Raw genomic sequence first — 15015 nt, forward strand, 5'->3', positions numbered from 1 at the left:
AATTAATAAAACGTACAGTATTCTGGGATTTATTACTAGCCAAATCGATATAAGAGCAAGGAGGTTATGCTGAACTTATAGAAGACACTAATTAGGAATATTGTGTACAGTTCTGGGCAGTACACTGTAACACTGATGTAAACGCAATAGAGGGTACTGAAGAGGTTTACCACAATGGTTCTGGGATGAGAAACTTCGGTTCTGAGGATAGATTGGAGATGTTGGGACTATTCCCCTTGGAGAGAAGAAGGCTAAGAGGAGATTTGATATAGGTGATCAAAATTATGAGGGGGGTGTTCCCACTCGTAAAATGATTAAGAACGAGAGGGCACACATTTAAAATGATTTGCTACAGAAGCAAATGAGATGTGAGAAAAAACATTTTTACACAGTGAGTGGTTCAGGTCTGGAATGAATTGGTTGGATGTGAGGTGGAGGAAGGTTTAATTGAGTAATTAAAGAGGGTATTAGGTTATTACTTGAATAGAATGTGCAGGGTTACGGAGAGAAGGCGGGGGAAGGGCATTAAGTTATGATGCTCATTTGGAGAGCCAGTGCAGACAAGATGAGCCAAATGGCCTCCTTCTGCACCGCAATAATTCTGTGATTGTGAAAGATGGTTTAGAACTGCAAAAGCAAACTACTGTGGAGGTTGGAAATCTGAAATGAAAATTGCTTATTGTCACAAGTAGGCTTCAAATGAAGTTACTGTGAAAAGCTCCTCGTCGCCACATTCCGGCTCCTGTTTGGGGAGGCTGGTACAGGAAAATCTGACATGAAAACAAAAAGGATGGAAACAACAGATCAGGCAGCACATGTGGAGATAAGTTTACATGTCAGGTCAATGTAAACTTTGACCTGACAGAACAGGGAAAAATTAGAAATGCCACAAGTTTTATGCAAGTATAGAGGAGTAAAAAAGGGGGAGGGAGGAGTTGAGGAAAGAACAAAAGGCAAGGCTTGTGAGTGAAGGACAGAAGAGGTTAAATGGCAAAAAGGATGATGGTACCAGGCAAAAGGAGATGGTAAGGGACAAGTAAAGAAACAAAAGAGGTGCTTTGAGGAGATATAAATGGGAAAGCAGGACCAGAACTCCGTGCTTGTTTGCAGTAAAGTGTCTGACTGAAAGATGAGTTGCTGTTTCTCTGGCTTGTGTTGGATTTCATCGAAACAGTGTAGAAGGTTGAGGACAGAACGTTAAAGTAGGAGTGATGCGGAGAATTAGAATGGAATGCTTCTGGGAGATTTGCTAGTTGCAATCTTTGGCCCCTTTGAGTACAGACTCAGTCACCTTTCTCGAATGTATGATAGTTGTACATCGTGAGCTGTTACACCTCACTCTAGTCTAGAAGAAGTAAATGTCCACCTGACTCTCGTGGAGAGGTTAGGGTGACAGACAACAATGGGACAATGTAGATTGCAGGCCGTTATTGGGAATACTGAACTGGTCTCCGAACAGCCAGTGAATACTATTAATCTCCGAAAAGAAACTGGGATTTGTTTGTATAAAAGCAAATTATTGCGGATGCTGAAATCTGAGACAAAAGAGAAAATGCTGGAAAATCTCAGCAGGTCTGGCAGCATCTGAAGGGAGAGAAAAGAGCGAACGCTTCGAGTCCAGATGACCCTTTGTCAAAGCTGTTTGGGATTTGGAATTGGAATTTGTTTGTGTTGGGGCAAGAATTATTATTTTGATTTAATGGGCAATTAATATTAAATCGTAAATGGAGAATAAGAATGGCTGTAGGCAGAAGGCAACAGATTGATTTAATCAGATGAAAAGATCCTTTAGAAAGGATTGAGATACATTAAAGAGAGAATGGCATTTATATAACGCCTATTGCGACCTCCGTGTATCCCAAAGAAAGTTGCAGCAAATGAAGTGCATTTTAAATGCAGCCACTGTTCTAATATAAAAAATGCGGCAAACACGGTACACTGCAGCCATCTATTTTAGTAATGTTGGTTGAGAGTAGAGTATTGGTAGGAAAATAATCTTACTTTTCTTTGATATAATGCTACGGGTTCTTTTACACCCACCCGAGATAGCAGAGAACGCCTTGGTTTGACATCTCATTCGAAAGACACCACCGCCATCAGTGCAGAACGTCCTTCGCATTGCACTGGAGAGCCAGCCGAGATTGGGCTCTAGTTTCAGGATTGCCTTGATCCATGAACTTACTCTGTTGATATGATAATGCTACCAACTCAGTTGGAGCTGATACAAGGTGGGGTATACTGTGAGCTGGGGTACTGCTTTATCATTTCCATGCTGTATCCTTTCAGGTATCACATCTCTGGATTAAGAAAAGGAGGGCATGATATATTCTTTGACAATCTTCCTGGTTTACCTGACAATATCCGACCAAGTAGTTCAGGAGGCTATTGGGTAGGCATGGCAGTGCTCCGTCCAAATCCTGGCTTTTCTATGATGGATTTCCTCGCTCCAAGGCCTTGGCTTAAGAATTTGATTTTCAAGGTAGGAAATGCTTCAGCTTAACTTGTGTATTGCAAATTAACAATGGACCCCAGGGCTTCCAGATGTTACTAACTGGTTCAGATGTGTTTGTCAGATCAGTGCAGCGCAATGGGGCATTTTAGCTGCCTTGTTCAACATAACATCTATAAGTTTCTATAATGCTCTAGCATTAATTTTCAATGCTCAATTATCTGTATGTCATCAGATTTCTGTTCTATGCTACACTGCACATGTCTGTGAAATGTAGTTAATCCAAATTAATTTGATTTTATTGAGACTACAACAGTTTAATGCACACTTTGAAAGACTACACATGATTTTTTAAAATTCACTGGCTAGGCCAGCATTTATTGCCCATATGTTGTTACCCTTGAGAAGATGGTGGTGAGCTCCCTTCTTGAACCACTGCAGCCTATGTGGTGTAGGTACATCCACTATGCTATTAAGGAGGGAGTTCCAGGATTTTGGTGCAACATCTGAAGGAATGGCGATATATTTCCAAGTGAGGATGGTCTGTGGCTTGGAGGGAAACTTCGGATGGTGTTGTTCCCATGCCTCTGCTGCTCTTGTCCTTTGTCTTAGAGGTAGAGGCTTTAGAAGCTGTCTGAGGAGCCTTGGTGAGGTATTGGAATGCACCTTGTAGATGGTACCCACTGCTGCCTCTGTGTGTCGGAGGTTGAGGAAAATGGATGTCTGTGGATTGGGTGCTTATAAATTTTTTTTAAAAATGTTTTAAAGTTTATCTTGGTGTCATCGGAAAATTTAGTTGCCATACATTCCGACTCTTCATCCAAGTTATTGATATTGATTGTAAAACGTTGAGGACTGAACACTGATCCATGTGGCACTTGTAGTTAATCTGAAAAAGACCCATTTACTTCTATATTCCCTACTTCCTGTTATCTCTTTTATCCACCTTTAGCCACTTCTTTAAAACCCTGGGATGCAGGTTGTCTGGTCCTGTAGCCTTTAGGTTTAATAGTATTCCTAGTATCTTTTCCCAGACAATTGAGATAGTTTCCAGTTCATTCCACTCTACAAATTAGCAAGCTGCTGCTAGGATGAGGTAAATCATAGACAGCAGCTGAGAGGACACTTGAAAGGACCCCATGGTTAATACTTTTAAAGAATTAATATTCCAAGACCATCAAGTTCTAATAAGGTTTTATTTTGATTTTAAGTGTCGCAAATCCATTTTGATGAATTCTATACTTAATTGTCATTGATTTTTGTCTAAGCACTGCACAGGGACAGATTTGAATTTGACAGTTGTGTTCACAGATCCAAGTGTTTAATTTGCAGGTCACAATTATTGGGTTGTTGTAAAGGTTTAAACTTCTGCAGTTCACACGTATGGGTATTTTAGGGACAATTCACTTTAATTTTAGAACTATTTGAAATAGGTTCTCACCTTGACTCTCGATACGATGCCTTGATCATCCATTATGTCAATTATATAAGCAGAGTTCTACACGGGGATGGAGGCTGGCTCCCTGGCCTTCGCCTCACTGATCGTCAGGGAGTCTGGCAAGGTTGGAAATTGGCAGCGCCATCCAGGGCCTCGGAGTGGCTCTCAGACCTGGCTGAGTTCCTGAGACTAGAGAAGCTAAAAGTCTCGACCAGAGGGTCTGAGGAGAGGTTCCACGATACATGGAAGAAGTTCAGTTCGCGACCAGTAACTATTTGGGGGAGGGAAACTGGAGTAACGCTGGGTTGAAGGGGAACTCTCATACAGCAGATGAGAGACTGGGAGGATGGGCACTCACTGGAGGGGACACAGACCCCACCCCGCCATATGTGGAAAACCGAGGAGGCAGACCATCCGAACCTCCTTCAAACTCATTGGGGGAACAGGATGTTCTCTCTCTCCCCCCCCCCCCCCCCCCCCCCCTCTCTTCCACCCCCCATCCCCCAATCTAAACAAGTGTAAATATAAATAAAGTAAAGAGTTAAGGCATGGATTGTAAATATAAATGTAAATAAGAGAATTCGAGCATGGGTACCTGGGTCACCAGGAAAGTGACCTGTTGTACAGATGTTTATGAAGTTGCTTCTTTTGTGTTCTTACCAACGGCTTGGCTCTTGTGTTTAAATATCATTACAAAATGTGAAAAATCACAATAAAAATATTTTTCAAAAAAAATTATATAACACTGGCTTTGATAAAGCTGTCTGAAAAATTATCTTTATTCTGAAGCGTTGGCCATTTATGCTGAATTTATTGCAGAGTGATTGTTGCATGAAGCCTACTGATTGACATTGTTTATTGTGCCCCGTCCTCTCCACTTTTCCTCCACATTTCTGTGTTTCCTTTGTGCCTGAAATGATCCTGGATAAACCTTCCACTTCTGTCCTAATTCGAAAACCACGTTGCTGTTTGTAGTCTGCTTGAACACCAAATCTTTGGAGACTTTATTCAAAATATGTATTCCGTTAGAACACATATTTTAATCCTGTGTCTGGCTACCAAAGGACTAACTTTTGAAGCAAAATAATTGTGAAAAATAAATAGTTTGATATCATGCCACTTTAAAACAAATCTTTTGATGTAAGCTTTTTTTTGGGAAGTTTTCGTTTGTAAATGTAGCTTTTTTTCCCTTCAGTAAATGTATTCCTTCTCATTAATAAATGTTTAGCTATAATAGAAACAGAAAATGCTAAAAATAGAGAGCAGTTCTGGATGCATCTGTGGAGAGAAACTAGAGAACTAGTGATAAAAGCAAATTACTGTGGATGCTGGAATCTGAAACGAAAGGGAAAATGCTGGAAAATCTCAGCAAGTCTGGCAACATCTGTAGGGAGAGAAAAGAGCTAACGGTTCAAGTCCGATGACTCTTTGTCAAAGTGAACTAGTTTCAGGTTGGTGACAAATGTCAGAACTGGACAACTGTACATCCTCAAATGGTGCAGAGCCATAACAAAGAAAGCAAACTTGCATTTATATAATGCCCATTGCAGCTTCAATGGTTCAGATTTTCAATGAAATTTCTTTTTTTAAATAGTGTCTTGTAATAAGACATAGGAGCACAATTTGGCCATTCAGCCTGTCGAGCCTGCTCCGCCATTCAATCATGGCTGATATGTTTCTCATCCCATGCTCCTGCCTTCTCCCCCCCCATTGTCCTGCCTTCTCCCCATAACCCCATGTCCCTTTATTAATCAAGAACCTACCCATCTCTGTCTTAAAGACACTGTGATTTGGCCTCCACAGATTCACCACCCTCTGCCCTAATCATGTAGGAAGTAACACATTTGCACCAAGCAAGGCCTGACAAATAACAAATTGATGACCTGACAATCTTTCGGTGATATTGGTTCGTGCTAAATGTTGACCAAGGTCTCCCTTACTCATTACCCACCTGAGAGGCCATATGTTGGGGGGCAGGGGGGCTCAGTTTAACATTTTATCCAAGATGTAGCACTCACATCCTGTCAATACTGCAATGAGAATACCAGCCTGAATTATGGTTGAAGTCTCTGGAGTAGTGAATCCAAATCCTTCTTCAATTAGTACAGCTTGGGCTGATTCCAGCTCTGATCCATTCTATGTTCTGAGTTGGCTATCTGTTGGTGCTACATTGGGAATGTTAGATTTATCTTGATCTCGGGGTTTTTTTCAGGATTGCATCTTCCGATTGATGTCTGGGGCACTCGGTGGTACACGTGAGGCTCTCATGGGCCTCGAGGGCCCTGGAACTGTACCCCAGAATAAGCTCTAACCGTTGGCAGTAAAGTGGGAGGTGTTGTTCTTTTGAGGAAGGAGTTTTAGGTGTAGAAAGTGAATATAATTGGTCAATTTCAGATGGGTTTTAATTGGGTGGTTATGTCTGTTTTTTAACAAAATGTATGTTCCAAACGTGTATGAAAAGTTAAAATCCATAAACCGTTCGGGAAACAAATCTCCCAACACAACTGTAGTTTGTACAATTTTTTCCCCTCTTTTCTCCCCACCCTTTCGATGGCGAACATCTCAAACACGATCATGGAAGGTCTCCCACCTCGCCTTGAAACCCTCCGCTGAACCACTTAACTCGTATTTAATCTTTTTCAGTTGAAGAGAGTCTTAAAAGTCACCCAGCCAGGCCGCTATCTCGGTGGCATTGCTGACTGTCACTCCAATAAAATTAGTCGCCGGGCAATCAGAGAGGTGAAGGCCACAACATCGGCCTTCCTCCCTCCATCAGCTCCAGCTTCTCCGATAGCCCAAATATCGCCACCAAAGGGTCCAGCTCAACTTCTTTCCCCCACTATCCTTTCTAGTGCTGCGAACACTCCCGAACAGAACCTCTCCAACTTTCCGCAGCCCCAGAACATATGTGCGTGATTCGCTGGTCCCCACCCACACTTCTCATACTTGTCTGCCACCCACTGAAAGAACCTACTCATTCTTGCCCATGTCATATGTACCCTGTGTACCACCTTGAACTGTATCAGGCTCATCCTTGTGCATGAGGAGGTCACATTTACCCTTTGCAGCGTCTTACTCCATGCTTCCGTTTATCTCCCCTCCGATCTCGCCTTCCCACTTCTCCTTAATCTTCACCCGCTCACCTCCATTTTCTCTCAGCCACCTGTATATGTGTCCAATCCTGCCCTCCTCTTCCACATCCAGAAGCAACAGTTGCTCCAGCAGGGTGTACCTCAGCAACCTGGCGAACTCTTTCCAAACTTTCCCTTTGAAGTCCCTTACCTGCAGGTACCTAAACTCACTTCCTCTCGGCACCTTTACCGTCTCCTTCAATTCATCTATGCTGACAAACCCTTCTTCCAGGTACAAATCCCTCACCTTAACCAGCCCCACTTCTCTCCATTTCCTATACATGCCATCTATTCCCCCCACCCCCATCCCGGCACAAACACGTGGTTTTCACGCAAGGGTGTTAACACCGACATCCCCTCTATCTTTAAATGCCTCCTCAACTGGTTCCAGATCTTCACCGTGGACTGCAGCACTGGGCACCCTGAGTATTTGCTTGGCGCCATTGGCAACGCTGCCATCACCATAGCCCCCCACAGGATTCCTCCTCCATCCTAACCCATTCACGGGAGTATGGAGTGAGACACTACGAAGGGTAATTAGCCCGTGGCACCTACCCTGCCCATACAAGGTCCGAAATAATTGTATCCAATTTCTGAAAGAAGGCCTTCGGTATAAAGATCAGGAGAGTCTGGAATATGAACAGGAACCTCAGCAGAATGTTCAACTTCACCACTTGGACCCTCCCTGCCAAAGTCAAGTGCAGTGTGTCCCACCTCTTGAGATCCTCCTGAGCCTTCTCCTCCAGTTTTGTTAAATTCCATTTGTGGAGCATCGCCTATTCCCTCGCTACCTGAATCCCCAGGTATCTAAATCGATTTCTAGCCACCTTAAATAGCATCCTCCCTAAATTGGCTCGCCGACCCAACTCATTCACCGGGAACACTTCGCTTTTCCCTACATTTAACTTGTATCCCGAGAACGCCCCAAACTTCCCCAACAGGCCCATGATCCTCTCCATGCTGTCCAACGGGTCTGAAACATACAACAGTAGATCGACAGCATAGGGCGACACCCGTTTGTCCCCTCAGTCCCTTGCCACTCTGCCGACCCCTAAGAGCTATTGCCAGATGATCTATAGCCAACATAAACAGCAGTGGCGACAGCGGTCACCCCTGCCTTGTTCCCCTGTTCAAAGTTCCATGAACTCTCGTCATTGGTCTGCGCACACACCCTCAGTGCTACATATAACAGGTGCACCCATGTCACAAACTTCTACCCAATCCTTCCCAGGACCTCAAACGGGTACCGCCAATCCACCTGTGCGAAAGCCTTCTCCACTTCCATGGACACCAACTCCGGTACCTGAGCTCCCGATGGAGTCGTAATCGCATTTAACATCCTCCGTATATTACTAGAAACTTGCCTGCCCTTGATGAAGACTGTTTGGGCCTCTGCTACCATCCCCGGGACACAACCTTCCACCCTTCCCGTCACTAACTTAGCCAGCGCTTTCACATCTGTATTCAACAGCGATTTGGGCCTATGCGACCCACATTGCAACGGATCCTTCCCCATTTTTGGTACTATCGTAATTGTTGCCTGTGTCGTCATCTCTGGCACTTCCCCCTTCTCCACTGCCTAATTAAATGCCCCCAATAGATGTGGTGCCAGGTCCATCGCAAACTTCTTATAAAATTCCACCGGGTAGCCATCAGGCCTTTTCCAACTTCATACCCCTTATATTGTCCAATAGCTCTCTCAGCCCGAGGGGCTCCTCTACTAGCGCCTGCGTCTTTTCCTCCAACTGTGGGAACTCCAGTTCCTCTAAGAACCCTTCCATGTCCCCCTCTTCACAACCCGGGTCCGCCCCATACAGCTCCTTGTAATAATCTCTTCACACCTCGTTTATCTTCCCCGGCTCTGACACCACATCCCCTGCCCCAGTCCATATCTTCAATATTTCCTCGGACATGGCCTGCCTCCACAGTTGATGTGCTAACATCTGTCTTTCCTTCTCTCCATATTCATAATGCACCCCCCTTTCCCTACGCAGCTGTCCTACCACCCTCCCCATTGTCAGCTTATCAAATTGCCCCTGTAATTTTTTCCTCCTCGCCAATCCCTCTGTGGTAGGCATCTTTGAGTAATCCCTGTCTACCTCCACTATCTTGTTCTTTAACCGTTCATAGTCCTCCTCCTTTTCCTATCTGCATGTGCCTTGAACGAGATAATCTCCCCTCTGACCTTTTAGCGCTGCCCAAAATTTTGCCGCTGACACCTCCCCGTTTTGTTCAATTCTACATGATCTTTAATCACAGCCTGCACTTCAAAACAAAACCCTCTATCTGCCAACAACCCCGAATCGAGCCTCCACCCCAGCCTCTGTTCCATTCCTGATCTAAATTGAATCTCCAACCAATGAGGCACATGGTCCGAGATTGCTATCCCCGTGTACTCTGTCCTCTCCACCCCGACCAAAATCTCCAGGCTCACCACAAAAAAAGTCAATTCTGGAATATACCCTGTACACGTGCAAAAGAAAAGGAACACTTCCTTCCCCCTGGGTTCTTGAAGCGCCACAGATCCACTATACCCATCTTTTCCATAAACCCACGCAGCTCCTTTGCCATTTGTATCCTACCCGTTGACTGGCGCTCTCTTATCTACCCTCTACTCTAGGACACAATTAAAATCTCTCATAATCAACTGGTGCGTGGCCAAGTCGGGGGTTGCTGCCAACAATCCCCTCATAAAATCTACATCATCCCAATTTGGTGCATACACATTCATCAACACCACCGGCGTACTTTCTAATGCCCCACTCACAATCACATATCTCTCACCCGGGTCTCTCACTTCCTTTGTGCTCACAAACCCCATTTTCTTACTCATCAAAATTGCCATTCCCCGCAACTTTGAGTCAAACGCCGAGGGGAAAACCTGACCCACCCACCCCTTCCATAGCTTAACCTGGTCCTTCACGTGGAGCTGCGTCTCCTGCAGAAAGACCACCTCCGCTTTCAAGTTCCTAAAGTGTGCAAAAACCCAAGATCTTTTGACCGGTCCATTGAGCCCTCGCACATCACACGTTATTCGCCTTACCAGTGACTTCCACCTCCATTCCCCTCTAACGTCCGCCATCCTCCCTTTTGGCTCTACCCCCCACTAATTTTACCCTATACCTGGCCCATCCAAGATGGCCCTTTCTCCGCCCCTGACAGCGATTCTTCTCCAACCTCGCCTCATTGCGTCACCCTCCCTTTCCCCCTCACCCGGCCCTTCCTCCCTTACGGCCACCTCTCTCGGCATTCTCTCCCACCTCACTTCTGTTCACCAGCATTACCTGCCCTGCCCAAAGGCTTCTTCCTGACCCCCCACCCTTCCCCGCCCTCGCACCTGTCCTGTGAAGAAGGCTCCCACTGACCTCGCCCCATAAATCACCGACACCACCCCTTCTCCATTCCCCATGTCGTCAGCACCTCCTCCAACAGTGTGGAGGCCGGCGCCACCGGAAAGTTCTGTATCTCCTTCTTAGCGAAATCCCAGACCTGCATATACCTAAACAGTTCCCACTGGCCCAACCCATATTTCGCCTCCAACCCCTTCAGTCCCACAAACTGGCCCCACAGAAACAAATCCTTTAGTGCCCTAACTCCCTTCTCTGCCCATCTCCGAAAGCTCCCATCCCACCTTCCCTGGTTCAAACTGTGATTTCCCCCACATCGGCATTTCCCTTGACCCCACCCCAAGCTAAAGTGCTGGCGCAACGGACTCCAGATTTTCAACGTCGCCACTACTACCGGACTACCTGAGTATTCCCTTGGGGCCATTGGGAGCGGCGCTGTTGCCATCGCCCTCAGTCCTGACCGCCTGCACAGACTCTCCTCCATGCTGACCCACTGGGAGCCCCCCCCCCCCCCCCCCCCCCCCCCCAAACACAGCTCCTCACCACCTCTGCATTCACCGCCCAGTAATAATATAATAAATTCAGGAGACCCAACCCCCCCCCCCCCCCCCCCCCCCAACTGCCGTTCTCTTTGCAACAACACCTTCCTAATCCTAGCCATCTCTCTCTCTCTCTCTTCCCCCCCCCCCCCCCCCCCCCCCAATATAAACAACGCAATCAACTTTTCAACCTCCTTGAAAAATGCCTTTGGCAGGAAGATCGGCAGACACTGAAAAATAAACAAAAATCATGGCAACACGTTCATTTTAATTGCCTGTACCCGACTTGCCAGCGACCAGAGGGAGTCTATGTCACCTTGTCAGATCTGCTTTCACCATCCCCACCAAACTAGCAATGTTATACCCACGGTGCCCCCCCCCCCCCCCCAATCCCATGCCACCTGCACCCCCAGATATCTAAAGTGAGCCCCCGTCCTACGGAATCGTAGCCCCCTCCACCCCTAGCCAAGACACCACAAATTTTTCACTTTTCTCTAAATTAAGTTTATATCCCGAAAAAGACCCAAATACTCGAAGCAACTCCACTATGCCCCCATCGACCCACTCGGTTCCAATACATACAACAAGTCGTCCGCATACCAAGATACCCTATGCTCTACCCCCCCCTATACTATCCCTTTCCACACCTCTGAACTCCTCAACGCAATGGCCAATGGCTTAATCGCAAGCGCGAACAACAGCGGGGGACATAGGACATCCCTGCCTTGTCCCACGGTGCAGAGCAAAATATACCAAATTCATGTTATTCATGCGGGCACTCGCCCGTGGCTCCCTATACAGTAGCTTTACCCAATCTACAAATCGTGGCCCAATCCCAAACCGCTCCAGAACTGCCATCAAATACCCCTACTCTACACGCTCCGCCTCCAGTGCCACCACCCGATCGCTGTGGTCCGACATCACCCTCTATACTCTCGGATCTGCGACCCCTCTGCCTCCAAACATTTCTCCATCCTCTCCATTGTGCCCTTCAGGGTTGCCACTGCCCCTTCTATGGCATTCAAGCGATCCTCCCGCATCTCCTTCCTCTCCTGGCGAAACTCTTCCTTCTCGAAGGCCCATCAATTGTTCCATCTGGGGCTTTGCTACCTGCACTAGCCCTTCCCCCTCTGCCATCCTTCCACTGGCTGCTGCACCACAGATCTCCTCAAACTCCTTGGCCAGGTCTTTCACATTCTGCCGGGTTTGGTAACCAGCAGATATACCACTGCTGGGGGAACTTGCCCTCCGACCTTCTGCTACACTTTTCTGTCGAAGTTGCAACCAATTTTGGGTAAAAAGAGCTCTTTTCTATGCCTTCAAGCAGGAGCTGCCCTGTGTACGACCACTCACATCATGGCCGCCACCAGAAGTCGGGTGCTTATGTACTTAATCCTGAGGCTCACCGTAGAGCCTAATATGTTGGTATTCAACAAGGATGTAATTGTAGAAAAATGTTTGAATTATATTAAAACCATTTCCAAAGATATTTATTTTTGTTCTGCCCATGTTAATTAATCTAAATTATAGTCTCACCTACTACACAATTTTATTTACATGAAATCTATTTCTCCGAGGAAAGGCCATTCATTATCTTCTGTTTTATCTCTCTTGTATAATGCCTAACAGTGATTATAAAATGTCATCCTATGGTCTTTGTTCTTTTTTAGCTGTTCAGCCAGGAGATGACCATGAAGTTTGTGCCCAAGTATGGTCTTGTACTGGAGCTGAATGAGGATGGATCCATCAGGAGGAGCTTCCATGATCCCCATGGAGTGGTGGTGCCTTCAGTTAGTGAGGCAGATGAGCATGATGGGTACCTGTACCTTGGTTCCTACTACGCCCCTTTCCTCTGCCGGCTAAATCTCAACAAGGTTTAACATCCTGGTGTGGATTGAAGAGCTTTCTGCTGAAGGTCATTCTACAAAAGCTAATTTAGAATATTCCACCAACTGATATTTAAACAAAATGCATTTGGAAAGGTTGCCATGCTTTGAAGATCATAAACAATAATGTTCAAGATTTAATTTTTCTTGTGTTTGTCCTTCGAAGAAAAACAGGCTTCCTTGATGGATTGTTAAACCTGACAATGTGGAAGGATTTATTATTCTGTTAACAACCAGTTCATCGCTCTAAAGTTAGGTTAATAAAAATTGATAGAAGTAATACTTTGCACTAAGCTTATAATTGTATCTACATTTAAAAGTGTAGCAATCATAAAACCCAATTTGGTGAACTTACACAATGTGACGTAACAAACATTATGGACTTTGGAATTTACTGGTAATTTAAGCGCTGAATTGCACTGTTTGTGGTTTTAGTAATTCTTATGCTTAATAATGTGACAGGTTGAAGGCTCTTTTAAATTGAACATTTGATTTAATTCAGTTAAGGAGGTTACATGTGAGTCACACTTCATGTTTTAATTTTGGAAAGACACAGGAACTGGACTGTGGGAAAAGCTAGAATTAACAATTTACGTTCCAGATGGTGGCTACGGTGTTTGTGGGCAGATATTGATAGACAACATTCCTATTTGTTCACCGTCCAGTTCTTTTCTCCACCTTACAGTGTAGTTTCAGTGATTAGAGATTTGGAAATAAACTTTCCATCATTTTCCTACTTTTCCATTGCCACATGATTGTGAACGTGTGGAACAGATTCTCAATGAAGATAGATTATTCTTAGCCAGTTGGTGTCTTTAAACAGTTTTGAGATACAATCATACTAAATAGTTTTTTCCAGGGAGGTTTCATGTTTCCTAAAATGGGGATCAGCGGGTGATGGGTGAGACCGAATTTATATCATACTATGCCAATTTGATGGACTAAATGGGTTTTCTCACCAAAATTTGCCTCTATGTACTGCTGTTCTGATTGCAGCATTCAGGCTACCTCAGATTGATAAAGAAGTACAGGTTAACAGATGCTGTTATTTCAGGCTCCTACAAGTTTGATGTTCTAAGTTTTCAAGTGGTGGCAATTATCGCTGGTGAAGACCAGTGATTGGTCCGAACTGGCGGTCGCTTTCCATTCGGACACTGGGCTTGTCTTCTAGTTGCTTATTGTTTTGAAAAAGTTAAAAAAAAATTCTTGAAACTGTTGCAAACCTCTTGCCCCTCGGCGGTACTGCTGGTCAGGTGTGGACAAGAATGAATGAAAAGTGAACTTGCTGATAAAACTTTTCAATTGTATGACTGAGTATAAGCAAGTCACAGTAAGGTGTGTTGCTGCATTATAAATCTGATCTGAATGTCTTTTATTTGTCTACCAAAATATCTACTGAAGATGAATGGACTTGTAACTTTTAGCTGTCAATGTATAAATTACAGCCTGCGCTGTTTAGAAAATATCACTAACTGCATTCCCCAAATTATTTAAATTGAGTTCTCCAGCCAGTCTCTATAGGACTGTTGGAGGGGCATTGCAGGATTATATTTCTAGTCGTTAAGATGTTTCAGACATCTAGATTTATAAGACTGCAGCATGATTGTTTTACATTACTCATTAAAAGAATGACCATGCAGAAATGAGGAACTTTTTATCTTTCTTCAGTGTTTTAATTTTTTTGTTTAATGATGCAGCACCAGTTGCTGTTTGTGGAAATGCCAGGATGTAGAAACTAGTAATGTAATTACAGCCCCACAATTCTGGGTACCTGGGGATATAATTTCAGCAGAGAATCAGAACCAATTTTTGTTTGGTCTCTGTTCCTTTTGGCCTCACTCAAAATCTGACTATCAGAAGTGGTTGAGACATTTCTAAACCCTCCCACCTCCGGGCATGACATCAATGTTTCCTGCTGGGATACTGGGCTTCTTCACCAACCCCTGCATTCCTGTATGAAGCAAGTGTTTGCCTTAGCTCATTATGTTCTGAGTTAGAAGTTTGTGGGCTCGAGTCCCATTTCAGACAATTGAGTGCATAATCTCGGCTGACTCTCCAACACCATTACTGACTGAAGGATTGCAGTCCAAAACAGCTGGAAATACTTGCAACATCTGTGGCGATAAAAACAGAATGTGACCATTTGTCTGACGTTTCGGGTGTAAGTGGGCAGAGACTGAAAAGGGGAGAATAAGTAGTTGAGATAGGGAGAAATGAGTTCTCTG

General features: G+C 44.8%; 1 protein-coding gene across 1 annotated transcript in view; it reads left to right on the plus strand.

The window, feature by feature from the left end:
* Positions 1-14433, plus strand: part of LOC119970371 (adipocyte plasma membrane associated protein) — a 64051-nt gene extending 49618 nt beyond the window's left edge. Inside the window, exons 8-9 of the mRNA XM_038804884.1 lie at positions 2287-2479; positions 12575-14433. Coding sequence (XP_038660812.1) covers positions 2287-2479; positions 12575-12784 — 403 coding nt within the window. The 3' untranslated portion in view covers positions 12785-14433. The remainder of the gene's footprint in view (positions 1-2286; positions 2480-12574) is intronic.
* The last annotated feature ends 582 nt before the right edge of the window (positions 14434-15015 follow it).

The sequence above is a fragment of the Scyliorhinus canicula genome, chromosome 1 (genome assembly GCF_902713615.1).
Source record: "Scyliorhinus canicula chromosome 1, sScyCan1.1, whole genome shotgun sequence".
Lineage (NCBI taxonomy): Eukaryota > Metazoa > Chordata > Chondrichthyes > Carcharhiniformes > Scyliorhinidae > Scyliorhinus > Scyliorhinus canicula.